The following is a 16,781-nucleotide window of genomic DNA, read 5'->3' on the forward strand; positions in this document are numbered from 1 at the left end:
TTCTTTGTCTATCCTTCCTTCCACGCTGTTTTACACCTGCTTCTCTATAGTGACAGGGCCCAATTTCTCCCCTGCGTAAGAGAGAGAGAGAGAATCGAATACATTAACTTACTATGGAACTGTTATTCCTACTGTGTCTTATGTGCAAGAACAACCCTTATTCTTTATTTAGATAAGTAAGATGAGTTTAAATTAAAAACTTGGAATTCACTTGCTGGTATGATGGGTACAATATCTTAGCATACAAAAGTTGGGAATTTTTTTTCAAAACCACAACAAGGAAGAAAATCTTCTAAAAATATATCTTAAAATGCTCACCTAGCATTTAAAACTTGAGTTGTAGGAATCAGGTTTCTACCTTACTTCTTCCTTGATTAGCGTATATAGAGTATACTCTAGTATGTACTACACATCAGAAACCAGGCTTTAAGTGTTCTGATTAGTTATTTCTGTCTAGGATGCTTAAAGTGTTATATCTAATTAAATTATATATATAAAACATTTATGTTTATAAACACCATGGAAAATGTTATTTGAATTTTGTCTAAAATAGTAATTCTTAATCTTTTTGTATCTTGGACCTCTTTGGCAGTCTGAAGCCTACAAATTCCTTTTCAGAATAATGTTTTTAAATGCGTAAAATAATATACACACATATAAATACATACATAGGATTAAAAAGAATCCCATTATACTAAAATACATTTATGAAAATATTAAATTTGAAGTCTAATAATATAAGTGCTTCTTTATCATTGCATTGAATAAGACCTAGCAGCCATTCTACCTACCATAATTTCAAAGTAGTAGTGGACCTGAAAGATGCTATGAGATATATGCAACAACTGTAATGTAATATGAAAATAATTGCTATTTATTGTTGACAAAATCACAGATACTTTTATGTAGTTTTTTGCATACATCATATTTGGAGAAAATACTGAACTTCAATTTGAGGAAACTTTTTTCCCATAGTTCACAGACCCCCTGGTCCAAAATTATTTTTATTCCCCCAGACACATTTGAGAAAGTCAGATGTAATCCTCAGTATCTCAAGAGACTTAATCTTTGAGGAAAATGGAGCTCAGAGTCTTTTCCATATTTAGCCCTTAATGCTTTTCAAGTCTTTAAAGTAAGTAAGTGGTTGGTTGTTAAATGGTGATTGTCGATACCTCTTGCATTAGCAACTTGGCTTATTGCCACTAATTTAATTATGTATTACTGAAGGAAGAGATATTTATAAAAGCCAGTTTAGTCATTTCATATTAAATTCAAATCAGAGCATATCTGCTAGTAGTAATGAGTGCTTTACTTATGTCTTGACTTTGAGGTGCTATGGTCATACATTCCTTTGTCATTGAAGAGAAAATGTAACATGTCATAGGCCCTGAATCAGCCTTCTGCTTTATGGAGCTATTATTGCTTGGTCAAATTTGTGTGATTATTTTTTTTAGTTTACTTTTTATTGTAGTAAAATATATATAACAAAATTTACCATCTTAACCATTTTTAAGTGTACAATTCAGTGGCATTAATTACATTCACAATGTTGTGCAACCATTACTACTGTCTATTTCCAAAATTTCTCATCACCCCAAACAGAAACTCAGTATTCATTAAGCAATAGCTCCCCATTCCCCACTCCTCCCCGAGCCCCTGGTAACCTCTCTTTTCTGTCTCTATAAATTTGCCTTTTCTAGATGTTTCATGTAAATGGAATCATGCAATATCTGTCCTTCTACATCTGGCTTATTTCACTTATCATAATGTTTTCAAGGTTCATCCATATTGTAACATGTATAGAACTGCATTCCTTTTTATGGCTGAATAATATCCCATTGTATGTATATACCATATTTTGTTTATTCATTCATCTGTTGAAGGACACTTGGGTTCTTTCTACCTTTTGGCTATTGTGAATAATGCTGCTATAAACATTGTCACAAAGTATTTGTTTGAGCTCCTGTTTTCAGTTCTTTTGGGTATATACCTAGGAGTGGAATTGCTGGGTCACCTGGTAATTGTATTGGTTAACTTTTGGAAGAAGCTGTGTGATTTTCTTCTTAATAAAAGTTCATTGTATTTTTATTATCCTCTCATTAGTGTTTCTTGAGCATTTAAAATTTTTTTTGCTTATTTCCTTGGTTGACGTTTGTTGCTGATTTTTAAGAAATTATTTGTTTTGGTCATTCATTTTTTCTTTTCTTTTCAATTGTTTGTTTTTCAGACCTGAGTCAGAACTCCATCACAGGGGAACACAGCCAGCTGTTAGGTATAGTATTACTGTGGGGACTGACACTCTCTGAAGTCACCCTTTCCCCCTCATACTAACAGACATTACTCCCTTCTCTACTTCTATTTTCTGGCCCCCTTTTCTACTTTTCACTCCTCAACTTTTTTTTCCTGCTGTTTCTATTCCCAACTGGGTAAGTTTTAGGAAACTACTTCTGCAATTGTTTGCTAAGACTTAATTTAATTACATTAAAAAATAATTTTACATCGTCTGTGGTTTAAAAAAATCTGTAAGAATTAGAGCTTCTTTTTTCCAAGATAATTTTGAAAATGATATTATAATACTCTATAATATTTTGAGCTTTGCAGCTATTTTGCCCTTTTTATTATTTTTCTTGGTCTTTTGATTGCCTTCATTTTAATTACTGAAAGTACTTTGTAAACAACCTGGCCTTAATCAAGTCATAGAAATTGATGTTCCAGTTCCTTATCTGTGAAATAAGTTATGGAAATGAATTGATTTCCTCTGGGTATCACTTATTTAAATTGCAGTAAGCGTGTAATTTGACAGGGATTTCACAACATCTCAGAAGTGATAAATTTTTAAAATATAAAAATAAAACACTCTGAGGAATTCAGACAATTAAAAAAGTAAATATAAAGAAAGTAAAAATCCTCTAAAGTATCTCTTCTCCCCACCACCTCACCTCTACTCCCCTGAGGTACTTGCTGTTGACACTTTCTTGGGCATTCTTCTAGAAATTTTTAATTATGTATTTTCATATTACATATGACTATCTTTTTTTTTTTCTATCAGTGGAGTTATGTTATACAGAGCATTCTGTGACTTCCTTTTTTTCACTGACCGTTTTATTTTGGACATCTCATATCAGTACATAGAGATCTGCCTCATTCCTTTGTGATAGTATAGGAATACAATGGAATACTATTCTATAATTTTAGTCACCCGGTTCCCTATTCTTGAGCATTTAGGTTATTTCCACGTGTTTTACTGTTACAAATTATGTTGCAGTGAACATCTTGTACATATATCCTTGTATCCTCATTGCCAGTGTGTAGGATAAATTTCTAGCAGTGGAATTCTTTGGTCAAAGGGTATGTACCTTTTGAAAAAGTTACATCACCTTAAACTCCCACCAACAAGGAGTATGGAGACATACTCAGCTCCCTATCATCAAAAGTAGGTGTTATCAATCTTAAAATTTTTTCTTTACCTAATAGATGAAAGTGGCATCTCTAATTTTTATTTATACTTCTTTAATTATGAGTGACGCTAAGTACTTTTAAATATATTAACAGCCATTTTCTGCGTGTGTGTCTTTTTGTTTGCACATTACTGAACTTTTAGCTGTTTGAATATGTACAATGCAGCTGTGGAAAATTATAACCTATCAAAAAGTCCAAAGTAGGGAATGTACTTGACTTGCTTGCTTATTAAAGGTTCAGAGTATTAGTTGAAGAGACTGGAATTCTCCTTTTCTGCTCTTCCTGTGTTAAGGACATAAGTGTCTAGTCTTAATTCTCATTCCTTTGGGTGAGTTTATGTGCTAGAACAGTACCTGACACCCTAGGCACTCAATAAGTATTTGTTAAGTAAATGGTTTGGCGCAAACGTATAGCTAGAAATCTGACGACCAAGGTCGTAGCCTGTGGCATTAGAGCTGTCACTGTTCTCTTTTTTTATACTTTTATGTTGTTCAAACTGTTCAAAATTAGGCTTCTCTATTTAAAAATTTTATATTTGGATCAGAAATAGGTAAGATTTCATTGAAAGATTTTGCCAGACCATTTTCCCCCTACACTAATAAATTGCTTCTGTCTCTGATACATGCCTGACAGGTAAAGAAGTTTGAGAGTAAGAACACATGTATAATGGAGGTAGGGGAGGACTTAGCAAATGAAATGGACAGTTGGAAGGTTTAGTACTGTTCCAGTACTAAGCTGGATTTTGTTTCCTATTAAGCACTGTAGTAAAGATAGCAGACGAATTGTATGTAAAAAGAAATAGTATGTGAGTGTGAAGGAAGAGTTCTCTTAGTCAGTATGGCCAAAACCCCTAATTGTATTTGCAAAGAGTCTACTCCAGACATTAATCTCATTTGGCAACCTATAATTGCATTCAGTTTTAAACAAACCTGGGAATTTTTCCAGAGTCTTCTAGCTAGATTCTCAGGTAAGTTCATCCTGCTACCCTGGCTTCTCTCTCATAGATTCATTAGGTCAGATTATATACTTTTTTCTCATGCTTTTAATAACTTTTGTCTCCTGTCCTAAGTATCCTTGTTTTAACGACACCTCAAAATCCTTAAGTCTGGTTTATTTAAAAAAACTTTGTGTTTGCAAAAGAGTGAAAGATGATTTTTTTTTTTTGAATTTGCTCTTTGTTTTTATTTTTTATTTATTTATTTTTTTATTGGTTTATAACATTGTAAAAATTTCAGGTGTACATCATTGTACTTCTATTTCTGCATGGACTACATCATGTTCACCACCAAAATACTAATTACAACCCATCACCACACACATGTACCAAATTATCCCTTTCACCCTCCTCCCTCCCCCCTTCCCCTCTGGTAACCACCAATCCAATCTCTGTCCCTATGTGTTTGTTTATTGTTGTTATTACCTACTACTTAATGAAGGAAATCATACGGTATTTGACCTTCTCCCTCTGACTTATTTCACTTTGCATTATACCCTCAGTGTCCATCCATGTTGTCACAAATGCCTGGATTTCATCGTTTCTTATGGCTGAGTAGTATTCCATTGTGTATATATACCACATCTTCTTTATCCATTCGTCCCTTGATGGGCACTTAGGTTGCTTCCAAGTCTTGGCTATTGTGAATAACGCTGCAATGAACACAGGGGTGCATGTACCTTTGCAAATTGGTGTTTTCAAGTTCTTTGGATAGATACCCAACAGTGGAATAGCTGGATCATATGGTAGTTCTATCCTTGATTTTTTGAGGAATCTCCATACTGTTTTCCATAGTGGCTGGACCAGTTTGCACTCCCACCAGCAGTGTATGAGAGTTCCCTTTTCTCCACATCCTCTCCAACACATATTGTTTCCTGTCTTGTTAATTATAGCCATTCTGACGGGCGTGAGGTGATATCTCATTGTAGTTTTAATTTGCATTTCCCTGATAGTTAGTGATTTTGAACATCTTTCCATGTGCCTGTTGGCCATCTGTACATCTTCTTTGGAGAAATGTCTGTTCAGGTCTTTTGCCCATTTTTTAATTGGGTTGTTAGTTTTTTTGTTGTTGAGATGCATGAGTTCTTTATATATTTTGGAGATTAAGCCCTTATCAGATGGATGGTTTGCAAATATCTTCTCCCAATTGTTAGGTTGTCTTTTCGTTTTGTTGATGGTTTCCTTTGCTGTGCAGAAGCTTTTTAGTTTGATGTAGTCCCATTTGTTTATTTTTTCTATTGTTTCTCTTGCCCGGTCAGATGTGGTGTTTGAAAAGATGTTGCTAAGACCGATGTCGAAGAGCGTACTGCCTATGTTTTCTTCTAGAAGTTTCATAGTTTCAGGTCTTACATTCAAGTCTTTAATCCATTTGGAGTTAATTTTTGTGTATGGTGTAAGGTAAGGGTCTACTTTCATTTTTTTGCATGTGGCTATCCAGTTTTCCCAACACCATTTGTTGAAGAGACTTTCTTTTCCCCATTGTATGTTCTTGGCTCCTTTGTCAAAGATTAGCTGTCCATAGATGTGTGGGTTTATTTCTGGGCTTTCGATTCTATTCCATTGATCTGTGTGTCTGTTTTTGTGCCAGTACCATGCTGTTTTGGTTGCTATAGCTTTGTAGTATATTTTGAAATCAGGGAGTGTGATACCTCCAGCTTTGTTCTTTTTTCTCAGGATTCCTTTAGCTATTCGGGGTCTTTTGTTGTTCCATATAAATTTTAGGATTCTTTGTTCTATTTCTGTGAAAAATGTTGTTGGAACTTTGATAGGGATTGCATTGAATCTATAGATGGCTTTAGGAAGTATGGACATCTTAACTATGTTAATTCTTCCAATCCAAGAGCACGGAGTATCTTTCCATTTCTTTGTGTCTTCTTCAATTTCTTTCAGAAATGTTTTATAGTTTTCGGTGTACAGATCTTTCACCTCTTTGGTTAAGTTTATTCCTAGGTATTTTATTCTTTTTGTTGCAATTGTAAATGGGATGGTATTCTTAATTTCTCTTTCTGCTACTTCGTTGTTAGTGTACAGAAATGCAACTGATTTTTGTATGTTGATTTTGTATCCTGCAACTTGACCATATTTGTTTATTACTTCTAAAAGTTTTCTGGTGGATTCTTTAGGGTTTTCTATATATAAAATCATGTCATCTGCAAATAGTGACAGTTTCACTTCTTCCTTTCCAATTTGGATCCCTTTTATTTCTTTCTCTTGCCTGATTGCTCTGGCTAGGACTTCCAATACTATGTTAAATAGGAGTGGTGAGAGTGGGCATCCTTGTCTGGTTCCTGTTCTTAGAGGGATAGCTTTCAGTTTTTCACCATTGAGGATGATATTAGCTGTGGGTTTCTCATATATGGTCTTTATTATGTTGAGGTACTTTCCTTCTATACCCATTTTATTCAGAGTTTTTATCATAAGTGGATGCTGTATCTTGTCAAATGCTTTCTCTGCATCTATTGAGATGATCATGTGATTTTTGTTCTTCATTTTATTAATGTGGTGTATCACGTTGATTGATTTGCGAATGTTAAACCATCCCTGCATATCTGGAATAAATCCCACTTGATCATGGTGTATAATCTTTTTAATGTATTGTCGTATGCCATTTGCTAGTATTTTGTTGAGGATTTTCGCATCGATGTTCATCAGTGATATTGGCCTGTAATTTTCTTTTTTTTGTGTTGTCCTTGTCTGGTTTTGGTATCAGGGTAATGTCAGCTTCGTAGAATGAGTTAGGGAGCTTCCCACCCTCCTCAATTTTTTGGAAGAGTTTGAGAAGGATAGGTATTAAGTCTTCTTTGAACGTTTGGTAGAATTCACCAGGGAAGCCGTCTGGTCCTGGACTTTTATTTTTGGGGAGGTTTTTGATTACTGTTTCGATCTCCTTACTGGTGATTGGTCTATTCAAATTCTCTACTTCTTCTTGATCCAGTTTTGGAAGGTTGTATGATTCTAAGAATTTATCCATTTCTTCCAGATTGTCGAATTGGTTGGCATGTAGCTTGTCATAGTATTCTCTTATAATCTTTTGTATTTCTGAGGTGTCTGTGGTAACCTCTCCTCTTTCATTTCTGATTTTACTTATTTGTGCCTTCTCTCTTTTTTTCTTGGTGAGTCTAGCTAAAGGTTTGTCTATTTTGTTGATCTTTTCAAAGAACCAGCTCTTGGTTTTATTAATTTTTTCTATTGTTTTTTTAGTCTCTATTTCATTTATTTCTGCTCTGATTTTTATTATTTCCCTTCTTCTACTGATTTTGGGCTTTGTTTGTTCTTCTTTTTCCAGTTCCTTTAGGTGCATTGTTAGATTGTTTATTTGAGATTTTTCTTGTTTGTTGAGATAGGCCTGTATCGCTATAAACTTCCCTCTTAGAACCGCTTTTGCTGTATCCCATAAATTCTGGCATGTCGTATTTTCATTTTCATTTGTCTCCAGGTATTTTTTGATTTCTTCTTTGATTTCTTGGTTAACCCAGTTGTTGTTCAGTAGCATTTTGTTTAATCTCCATGTATTTGTGGCTTTTCTGATTTTCTTCCTATAGTTGATTTCTAGTTTCATACCGTTGTGGTCAGAAAAGATGGTTGGTATTATTTCAATCTTCTTAACTTTATGGAGACTTGTTTTGTGGCCTAATATGTGATCAATCCTGGAGAATGTCCCATGTGCATTTGAAAAGAACGTGTATTCTTCGGTTTTTGGATGGAATGTTCTGTATATATCTACTAGGTCCATCTGTTCTAGTGTGTCGTTTAAGGCCAATGTTTCCTTATTGATCTTCTGTTTGGATGATCTATCCGTTGGTGTAAGTGGAGTGTTAAAGTCCCCTACTATTATTGTGTTACTGTCTATTTCTGTTTTTATGTCTGTTAATAATTGCTTTATATATTTAGGTGCACCTACATTGGGTGCATAGATATTTACAAGTGTTATATCCTCTTGTTGGATTGTTCCCTTGATCATTATGTAATGCCCTTCTTTGTCTCTTTTTACAGTTTTTGTTTTAAAGTCTATTTTGTCTGATATGAGTACTGCTACCCCAGCTTTCTTTTCATTGCCATTTGCGTGGAGTATCTTTTTCCATCCCTTCACTTTCAGTTTGTGAGTGTCTTTAGGTCTGAAGTGTGTGTCTTGTATGCAGCATATATATGGGTCTTGTTTTTTTTTCCAATCAGCCACCCTATGCCTTTTAATTGGAGCATTTAGTCCATTGACATTTCATTTCATTTCATTTGCTAAGTCCTCCCCTACCTCCATTATACATGTGTTCTTACTCTCAAACTTCTTTACCTGTCAGGCATGTATCAGAGACAGAAGCAATTTATTAGTGTAGGGGGAAAGATGATTTTTTGTTATATTTTCTAACCATCTTATAGTTCCTCAGAAAAGGCATTGGTAGTTTGAATTAAAATCGTGCCAGCTCTCCATAATAACCTCATTTAGAATAATTTGATCTAGTAGGTGAAAAACTGGTTCAATTGCCTTGCCTGCCGAATGGAATTTATAATAGCATCATTCAGACCTTCTAAATGTTTTTCCTGTCGACAGGGTGCAGTTATTTTAATGTATCTAGTGTTCCCACTGACTCGTCAGATCACTTGCAAAACTCAGGGTCAGGCTGAGGAGACGTATGGAAGGACGAAGCTGCTGTTGTGACAAAGAATCAAGCCTTATACTTATGATTTATCAACTTTTCTCTGTGTGTGTGTGTAATAATTTTCAATTTAAAACATTTTAGAAAGGAAGCAAATGAACGTTGGGCCCTGGCATTTTTATGACAAGTTTTACCAAACATTCAAGGAAAAATAATCCCATATGTCTACAGTTTCTCTCAAGGAATAGAAAAACAAGTAAACACTCCCCAACTCAGTTTGAGGTTTGCATAACCTTGATACCCAAACTCAGCAGTGACAATATGAGAAAAGTATAGGCGACTTTTACTTATGAACACAGATACAAATATCCTAATGAAAATATTTGCCACCTGAATCAAGCAATATATTTAAAAAGTTACACCCATGACCAAGTTGGGTCTCTGCTAGAAATACATGGTTGGTTTGCCATTAAAAATGTATATATAGGCCCGGTGGCGCAAGCGGTTAAGTGCGCGCGCTCCGCTGCGGCGGCCCGGGGTTCGCTGGTTCGGATCCCGGGCGCGCACCGACGCACTGCTTGGTAAGCCATGCTGTGGCGGCGTCCCATATAAAGTGGAGGAAGATAGGCACAGATGTTAGCCCAGGGCCGTCTTCCTCAGCAAAAAAAGAGGAGAATTGGCGGATGTTAGCTCAGGGCTGATCTCCTCACAAAAAAAAAAAAAAAAAAAAAAAAAATGTATTTATAGGGGCCGGCCCCATGGCTTGGCGGTTAAGTGCACGCGCTCCGCTGCTGGCGGCCCGGGTTCGGATCCCGGGCGCGCACCGACGCACCGCTTCTCCGGCCATGCTGAGGCCGCGTCCCACATACAGCAACTAGAAGGATGTGCAGCTATGACATACAACTATCTACTGGGACTTTGGGTGGAAAAAATAAATAAATAAAATCTTTAAAAAAAAAATGTATTTATATAATTCAGTATATTTAACAGATTAAAGGAGAAACATGGTATAATCATGTTAATAGATGCAGAAAAAGCATTTGACTTGAAACATATCTAATATTTAAATTCATGAGTTCATAATGATACTTTAAAAAAGTAATTGGTCACCTTTGGAGTATTCTAGTGAACCAATTCATTATTCTGAGAATTGGTCAATAAAGGGAAAAAATGAAGTCTTTATCTTGCCTTTAAGTATACCAATGGGTGATCAAATAGTGTACTAGAGAGAATGTCTCTCTATAAAAGTATTTCAGCTAATAAACGAAGGAAGGATAGCTAATAAGTAGAATAAGAATATCAACATTTTGTAATCTCTCATAAATTAATGGTCTAGGCATTAATCATTAACAATTGCTAGTATCTTAAAAAGAAAGACAACCAGATGACATGTGCCTCCTGATACAACGTCAAAATACCACTGTGAAGGAGTTTTCTTTCCTACCCGTGAAAATACTGAATGTGGTTAAGCCTAGAGGCTTAGCTACCAATTTATAGGAAATAGAAAAAACAGAACAACATGTTAAATGACAACACATGGATGCCATCGTCAAAATCCAGACAGTCAGAATCTCTACTGAGCAAATGACATGGTTTTGTCAACAAATAAACTGCAAAGCAAAAGAAGAGAGAGGAAGCTATAGGCTTAAGAGATATAGCAACCAATCATAATGTGTGCCTGTTGTTTGGCTACTGATTCAAACTATACAATCAAAAACATAATGTATAGCATTTGAGATAACCTTTCACGTTCACATAGTCACATAGTTCAAACCCAAACCTGTGCCAAGGGAGATTAAGTACATTTACTACTCTCCTGCCCAGCTCAAACCAGTAAAGGACGTTTGACAAGATCAGGAGGCTAAGGGAGGAATCGGAGATTTATCTTAGGCCCAAACTGTAGTGTAAGTGGTAATTGACAAAAGCAACATTTTAGAAATAATAGCGCCACAACAATAATGTTTTTATAAAGAGCAGGACATTTGGTATACCATTTTTCTTTTACAAAAAAATGTATAACATTATGGAAATCTGAAATCTTCAGTAGAACCAATAATGACATTCCTATCAGTTTTCATTTGAATTATACAATGAAACACCAGTAAGTTTCCCAGTAATATGAGTATTATTTAGATAGTAAAATGAGAAAAAAGAAACATAAGTGATTGGAAGGGCTGTTTAATTCAAAGCATTACTGAGGCCAGTCTCAGTAGGTATCCTCCAAAGGAGTCTTCTTAGGATTCTGGATAATCCTAAAACAGCCCTCGGATATGGATTTGATTCTTAGTTCCTGCAGAGTAAAGGTTATTTGCTATTAAGAAACTCTAGAACTTCCATTCCATCTGGGATTTCCTGGGGTCACAGTAGTGATCCAGACTTCTGAAGGCTGTACATCTGAAGCAGCGTGATTTCCCACAAAGATATTCAGACTGAGAATTGATCTATGCCTGTCAGTATAACCTCTCCTGATTTCATGCCTCACTGATCCATGCCTTTCAATTAACCACTCCTGATGAGAGCTTTGTTCTTAGCCGGGAAAGCCTTGACCTTTCTTGACTGACCAGGAGCCCTATGGGACCTTCTCATTCCACAACACTACCACAAGTAGACCCTGGGTAGGACAATCTTGAAGGCATCCTTGGTCTGCTATATGTAGACAAAGTCTCCACTCCCCCACGCACCCCCCTCTCCCTGTCCCCCAATATTAAGGAAGCAAGCAAACGGAAGCTGGGCCAGAAACAGCCAGGACCAGAGTGTCTGAAAGTTAAGGTAACTGCACCTGAAATCTGAGACTAGAGAGACCTCAAATATAGAGGTGCGAGGGCTGCAGCAAGGGGAGCCAGAGCTGCTAGGAGATGGCTTGGACCAGCAGTCCGTAGTATGGGGCCGGACTATTCAGAGGCCAGATTTTTATAGCAACACCCCTTTAAGGCTGTTGAAGAGCAGGGAAGTAGTATGCCGAAGCTAGGACTCCTATTCCTATAACCCTCAAGAGGGATGAAGTAGTCCTGAGTCTTAAATACAAAACTATTCAATGTCTGAATCAAAGGATGCAATTAGGAAGATGAGCATTCTGCTTAGGAATAAAAGTCCGTTTAGAGAGAATAAAAACTAATGGAACTTCTGGAAAAGAAAAAATATATCCTTATTAATGTAAAAAATGAAGAGGTTAAATAGTAGATTAGAAACAGGTGAAGAATGTTTGTGAACAAAAAGAAAACTACATCTAGACATATCTTAATGAAGCAGCAGGACACCTAAGAAAAGATCTTGAAAGCAGCCAGAGAGAAAGGACAGATCATCAAAGGAACATCAGAGTGACGGAATTCTTAATAGCAAAACAGATGACAAATAATGTCTTAAAGTGTTTGCAAAAATTTTATTATCCTAGGGCCGGCCCGGTGGCTTAGCGGTTGAGTGCATGCGCTCCGCTGCTGGCAGCCTGGGTTCGGATCCCGGGTGCGCACCGACGCGCCGCTTCTCCAGCCGTGCTGGGGCCGCATCCCACATGCAGCAGCTGGAGGGATGTGCAGCTATGACATACAGCTATCTACTGGGGCTTTGGGGGATAAAATAAATAAATAAATTTATTATCCTAGAATTGTGCTTAGCAAGACAGGAAGGAATAAGGGCAAAATAAAGACAATTGTAGGTAAATAAAAGCTGAGGACGTTTTTCACCATGAGACTTGTTCTAAACTAGCGCTTTTCAACTAGGGAAAATTTTGCCCCCCAGGGGATATTTGGAGATGTTTGGAGACATTTGTAGTTGTCGCTACTGGAGATGCTATTGGTGTCTAGTGAGTAGAGGCCAGGGATGCTCTTAAACATCCACCAGAGCAAATAATTATTTGGTCTGAAATTTTATAGTGCTGTTTGAGAAACAGTCCTCTGAAGGAATTCTAAAGAATGTACCTCAAGTAAAAAGAAAATGAGGGCCGGCCCGGTGGCGCAAGCAGTTAAGTGCGTGCGCTCCCCTGTGGCAGCCGGGGGTTCGCTGGTTCAGATCCCGGGCGCGCAACGACGCACCACTTGTTAAGCCATGCTGTGGCGGCGTCCCATATAAAGTAGAGGAAGATGGGCACAGATGTTAGCCCAGGGCCAGTCTTCCTCAGCAAAAAAGAGGAGGATTGGCATTGGATGTTAGCTCAGGGCTGGTCCTCCTCACAAAAAAATAAAAAGAAAAAATAAAAAGAAAATGATCCCGGAAGACTAGTACTCTGAAATGCAACAAAGAATATTGACCAAGTGAAATGGTAAACATGGCCTTTGACCCAAATCAATGTTGTCTCTATGAAATAATTTTAGTGTCTTATTTGTGAAGTAAAAAAATAGACTATCTGGAAATATTGGACTATAATATTATGTAAGTCAGGAGGAGAGAGTTGGAACTGAAGTGTTCAAAAGTCTTTGTGTTGTTTGGGAGGATGACAAGCTATTGTTTAGACTTACTTATCAGTTTGTTCTAAGTAAAATATGTGGTAAAACTTCAAGAGTAATTGCTGGAAGAATAGAAAAAAGTGTGGAAACTCCAAGAGAAGAGAGAGGAAAAACAAATCAAAAAATCTAGAGAGAGAAAATGAGAATGAATCATAGAGAAGGAAGAACAAAGAGAAATAAAAAGATGGTAGAAACCAGGCCAAATATATCAGTCGCTAAGGGTGACGGAGTAAACTTGATAGTTAAAAAACCAGATGGTCAGATTTTTTAAAATCCAGCTATTTGCTGTTAACAAGAGATTTACCTACAGGATCAAGACCCAGGAAAAATGAAAGGTTACAAGACAGAAAAAGACATTTAATCAAAAGACAGCTAGTATAGTTATCGTTTTTTCCTTCTGCTGTCTTAGGAGTCATTCTGCTCTCTTTCTGACTTCCTAAAAGAGGTACTTAGCCTATATGATTTTTAGTCTTTTTACTTTGCTAATGTAAAATTTTAAGACAATAACTTTCCTTTGAAGTGCTATTTTTGCTGGATCCTCCAAGTTTCAATATGTGGTGTTTCCATTGTTATTCAATTCTTAAGTTTTTTAGTCTTTGATCCTTGAGTTGTTTAGTAGTGGTTTTTTTTTTTAATTTCTACATTTGCAAGGATTTTGAAGTTTATCTTTTTATAATTAAATTCTAACTTAATTGTTATGGACCAAGATCATGTCCTATATTATACGTGTTTAAAATTTGTTCTCTCTTAAAGGTCTAGTACATGATAACTTTTTATAATTTTTCATGTGTGTTTGATTAAAATGTATATTCTTTAATTTTGGATGCAAAATTCTATGTCCGTTAGGTTAATGTTACTCATTGTATTATTCAGATCTCATTACCCTTGCTTATTTTGTCTACTTCATCTATCAATTATTGAGAGAAGTATGTTAAAAATCTTGATGGTAGATTTATCAATTTGTCACCATAGTTCTGTCCATGTTTGCCTCAAATATTTTGAGGCAGGGATGGATGGATGGGGGGATGGATGGATGTGGTAGGCAGCCTCTTAGATTAGCTCCCAATGATCCTTTCTCCCTGGTATTTATGCCCTTGTGTAATCCTTTCCTCTTTGAGTGAGGGCTGGACTTAATGACTTCTTCTAATTAATAGAATATGACAAAAGCAAGGGGATATCACTTTCAAAATCAGATTACAGAAAGACTGTGACATCTGTCTTGCACTCCCTCTCTGGCTCTCTTTGGTGGCTTACTTTGAGGGAATCCAACTGCCATGCTATAAACTGTCGAGTGGAAAGACCCACACGGCAAGGAACGGAGAGAGGCCCTTGGCCAACAGCCTGAAAGGAACTGAATCCTGCCAACAACTGTGTGAGTGAGCTTGGAAGTGTATCTTCCCAGGGCCTTCAGATGAGACCAGCGTCCTAGTGGATGCTTCGTTAGAGCCTCATGGGAGACTGTGAGGCAGAGGGCCCAGCTAAGCCATGCCCATATTCCTAGCCCACACAAACTGTGAGATAATAAATGTGTGTTGTGTAAGCCACTAAATTTGGGAGTAACTTGTTACACAGAAAGAGGTAACTATACAATAGATATATGTTTAAAATTGTCATACATTTCTGATAAATTAAACCTTTTGTTACATGGTTGCTTTCTCATCCCTAATAAAGTTTTTCTTTTAAAGACAAATTTGTCTGATAATATCAGCTTTCTGATATTTTCTATATCAGCTTTCTGATATAATATCTATATCAGTTTTCTTTTGGTTTATATATGCCTGGTATAGCTCTTTCCTTGCAGCCTTTGTGTGTCCTTATGTCTCTTGTAAGCAGTATATGTGGGTTTTGTTGTTGAATCAGGTCTGTCCATTTTTATGTTTTAATGAGTGAGTTTAGTCTGTTTGCATTATTATAATTATTGGTATTTGAATATTTGAACCATTCTGCCATCCTAAACTATTATTTCAGTTTTTCTCACTTTTTCTGTTAATTTTTTGATCCCTTCTTACTTTAAACAAAAATGCTATCTGTGTTACCCCTATCCCCTAAACAAAGAAAAGAACATTAGCACACTCTCACATCACTCTCTCTCCTCAGCCCCAGCCCCCATCATGTTGTTATTATCTAGAATAGGTCAATGGGAAAAGGAGAGACTGTTCAATAAATGGATTTGGAAGAACTATCCATTTGCTAGCTACATGGTCTGGCTTCTTACATGTCTAACTACTCTCTCCTCACTCTACTTAAGCCATGTTATCTGTTCTGTTTTATGAATCCATTAAGATTGTTTCTGGGGCTGGCGCGGTGGCTTAGCGGTTAAGTGTGCGAGCTCCGCTACTGGCGGCCCGGGGTTCGGATCCCCGGCGCGCACCGACGCACCGCTTCTCCAGCCATGCTGAGGCCGCGTCCCACATACAGCAACTAGAAGGATGTGCAGCTATGACATACAACTGTCCACTGGGGCTTTGGGGAAGGAAAAAAAGGAAGAGGATTGGCAATAGATGTTAGCTCAGAGCCGGTCTTCCTCAGCAAAAAGAGGAGGATTAGCACGGATGTTAGCTCAGGGCTGATCTCCCTCACGACAAAAAAAAAAAAAAAGAAAGATTGTTTCTGCTTTAAGATCTTTTAAAATAGCTATTCCCTCTACCTTAAATGGGGGCTTTTCCTGACCATCTTATGCAAAGGGTGCGCTACAGCCAGCTCATACCAGCTGATGAGAGCCAGTTGTGTGCATCTCTTCCCAAAACCATGTTCAGTGACTTCACATTAGTAGTTTGAAATTGGCTATGTATGAGTGTTTATACCATGGAAATCAGCAAATACCATAAATGAGAATTTTTTTTTCCGGTGCAGAGAGCCTGCTTACCAGCACACCCATGGTCTTACCTGAAGTTGTCCTTCCCCTCCCCAGCTGTAATCTATCCCAATACCTGTGTCATTTTCTTATTGAACTTATCACTTTTGGAAATATCTTTTTTTTTTTGAACTTGCTTATTTTCTGTCTTCTGTGACCTCATATACACACAATGAAAGCAGGTTCTTTAACTGCCTTGTCTACTGCTGTGTCCCCAAGACCTAGAACAGTGCCCAGCACATCATGAGAACTTAATAAATACTGGTTGAATTAATTAAGTGAATGACTCAAAAGTAATGTTAATTTTAAGGTGTGTCATTCTCTTTAGAACTTTCTGGAACCATTAAAGGGAGGAAAAGAATTACATTTTCCTTTCTTTTTATAACTTTTTATTATGGAAATTTCCAAAGGTACAGAAAAGTGGATGGAATAAGATAATGAAC

The 16,781-nt window shown here is 36.8% G+C and overlaps 1 protein-coding gene across 5 annotated transcripts in view; it reads left to right on the forward strand.

Moving 5' to 3' along the window:
- SLC12A6 (solute carrier family 12 member 6) overlaps positions 1–16,781 on the forward strand; it is an 82,293-nt gene that overhangs the window by 35,324 nt on the left and 30,188 nt on the right. For all 5 annotated transcript variants that reach the window (XM_058541147.1, XM_058541148.1, XM_058541149.1 and 2 more), the window contains one exon: positions 2,228–2,272. In XM_058541147.1, the coding sequence (XP_058397130.1) occupies positions 2,228–2,272 (45 nt within the window). The remainder of the gene's footprint in view (positions 1–2,227; positions 2,273–16,781) is intronic.

Source organism: Diceros bicornis, chromosome 5, assembly GCF_020826845.1.
Source record: "Diceros bicornis minor isolate mBicDic1 chromosome 5, mDicBic1.mat.cur, whole genome shotgun sequence".
NCBI classification, from domain to species: Eukaryota; Metazoa; Chordata; class Mammalia; order Perissodactyla; family Rhinocerotidae; genus Diceros; species Diceros bicornis.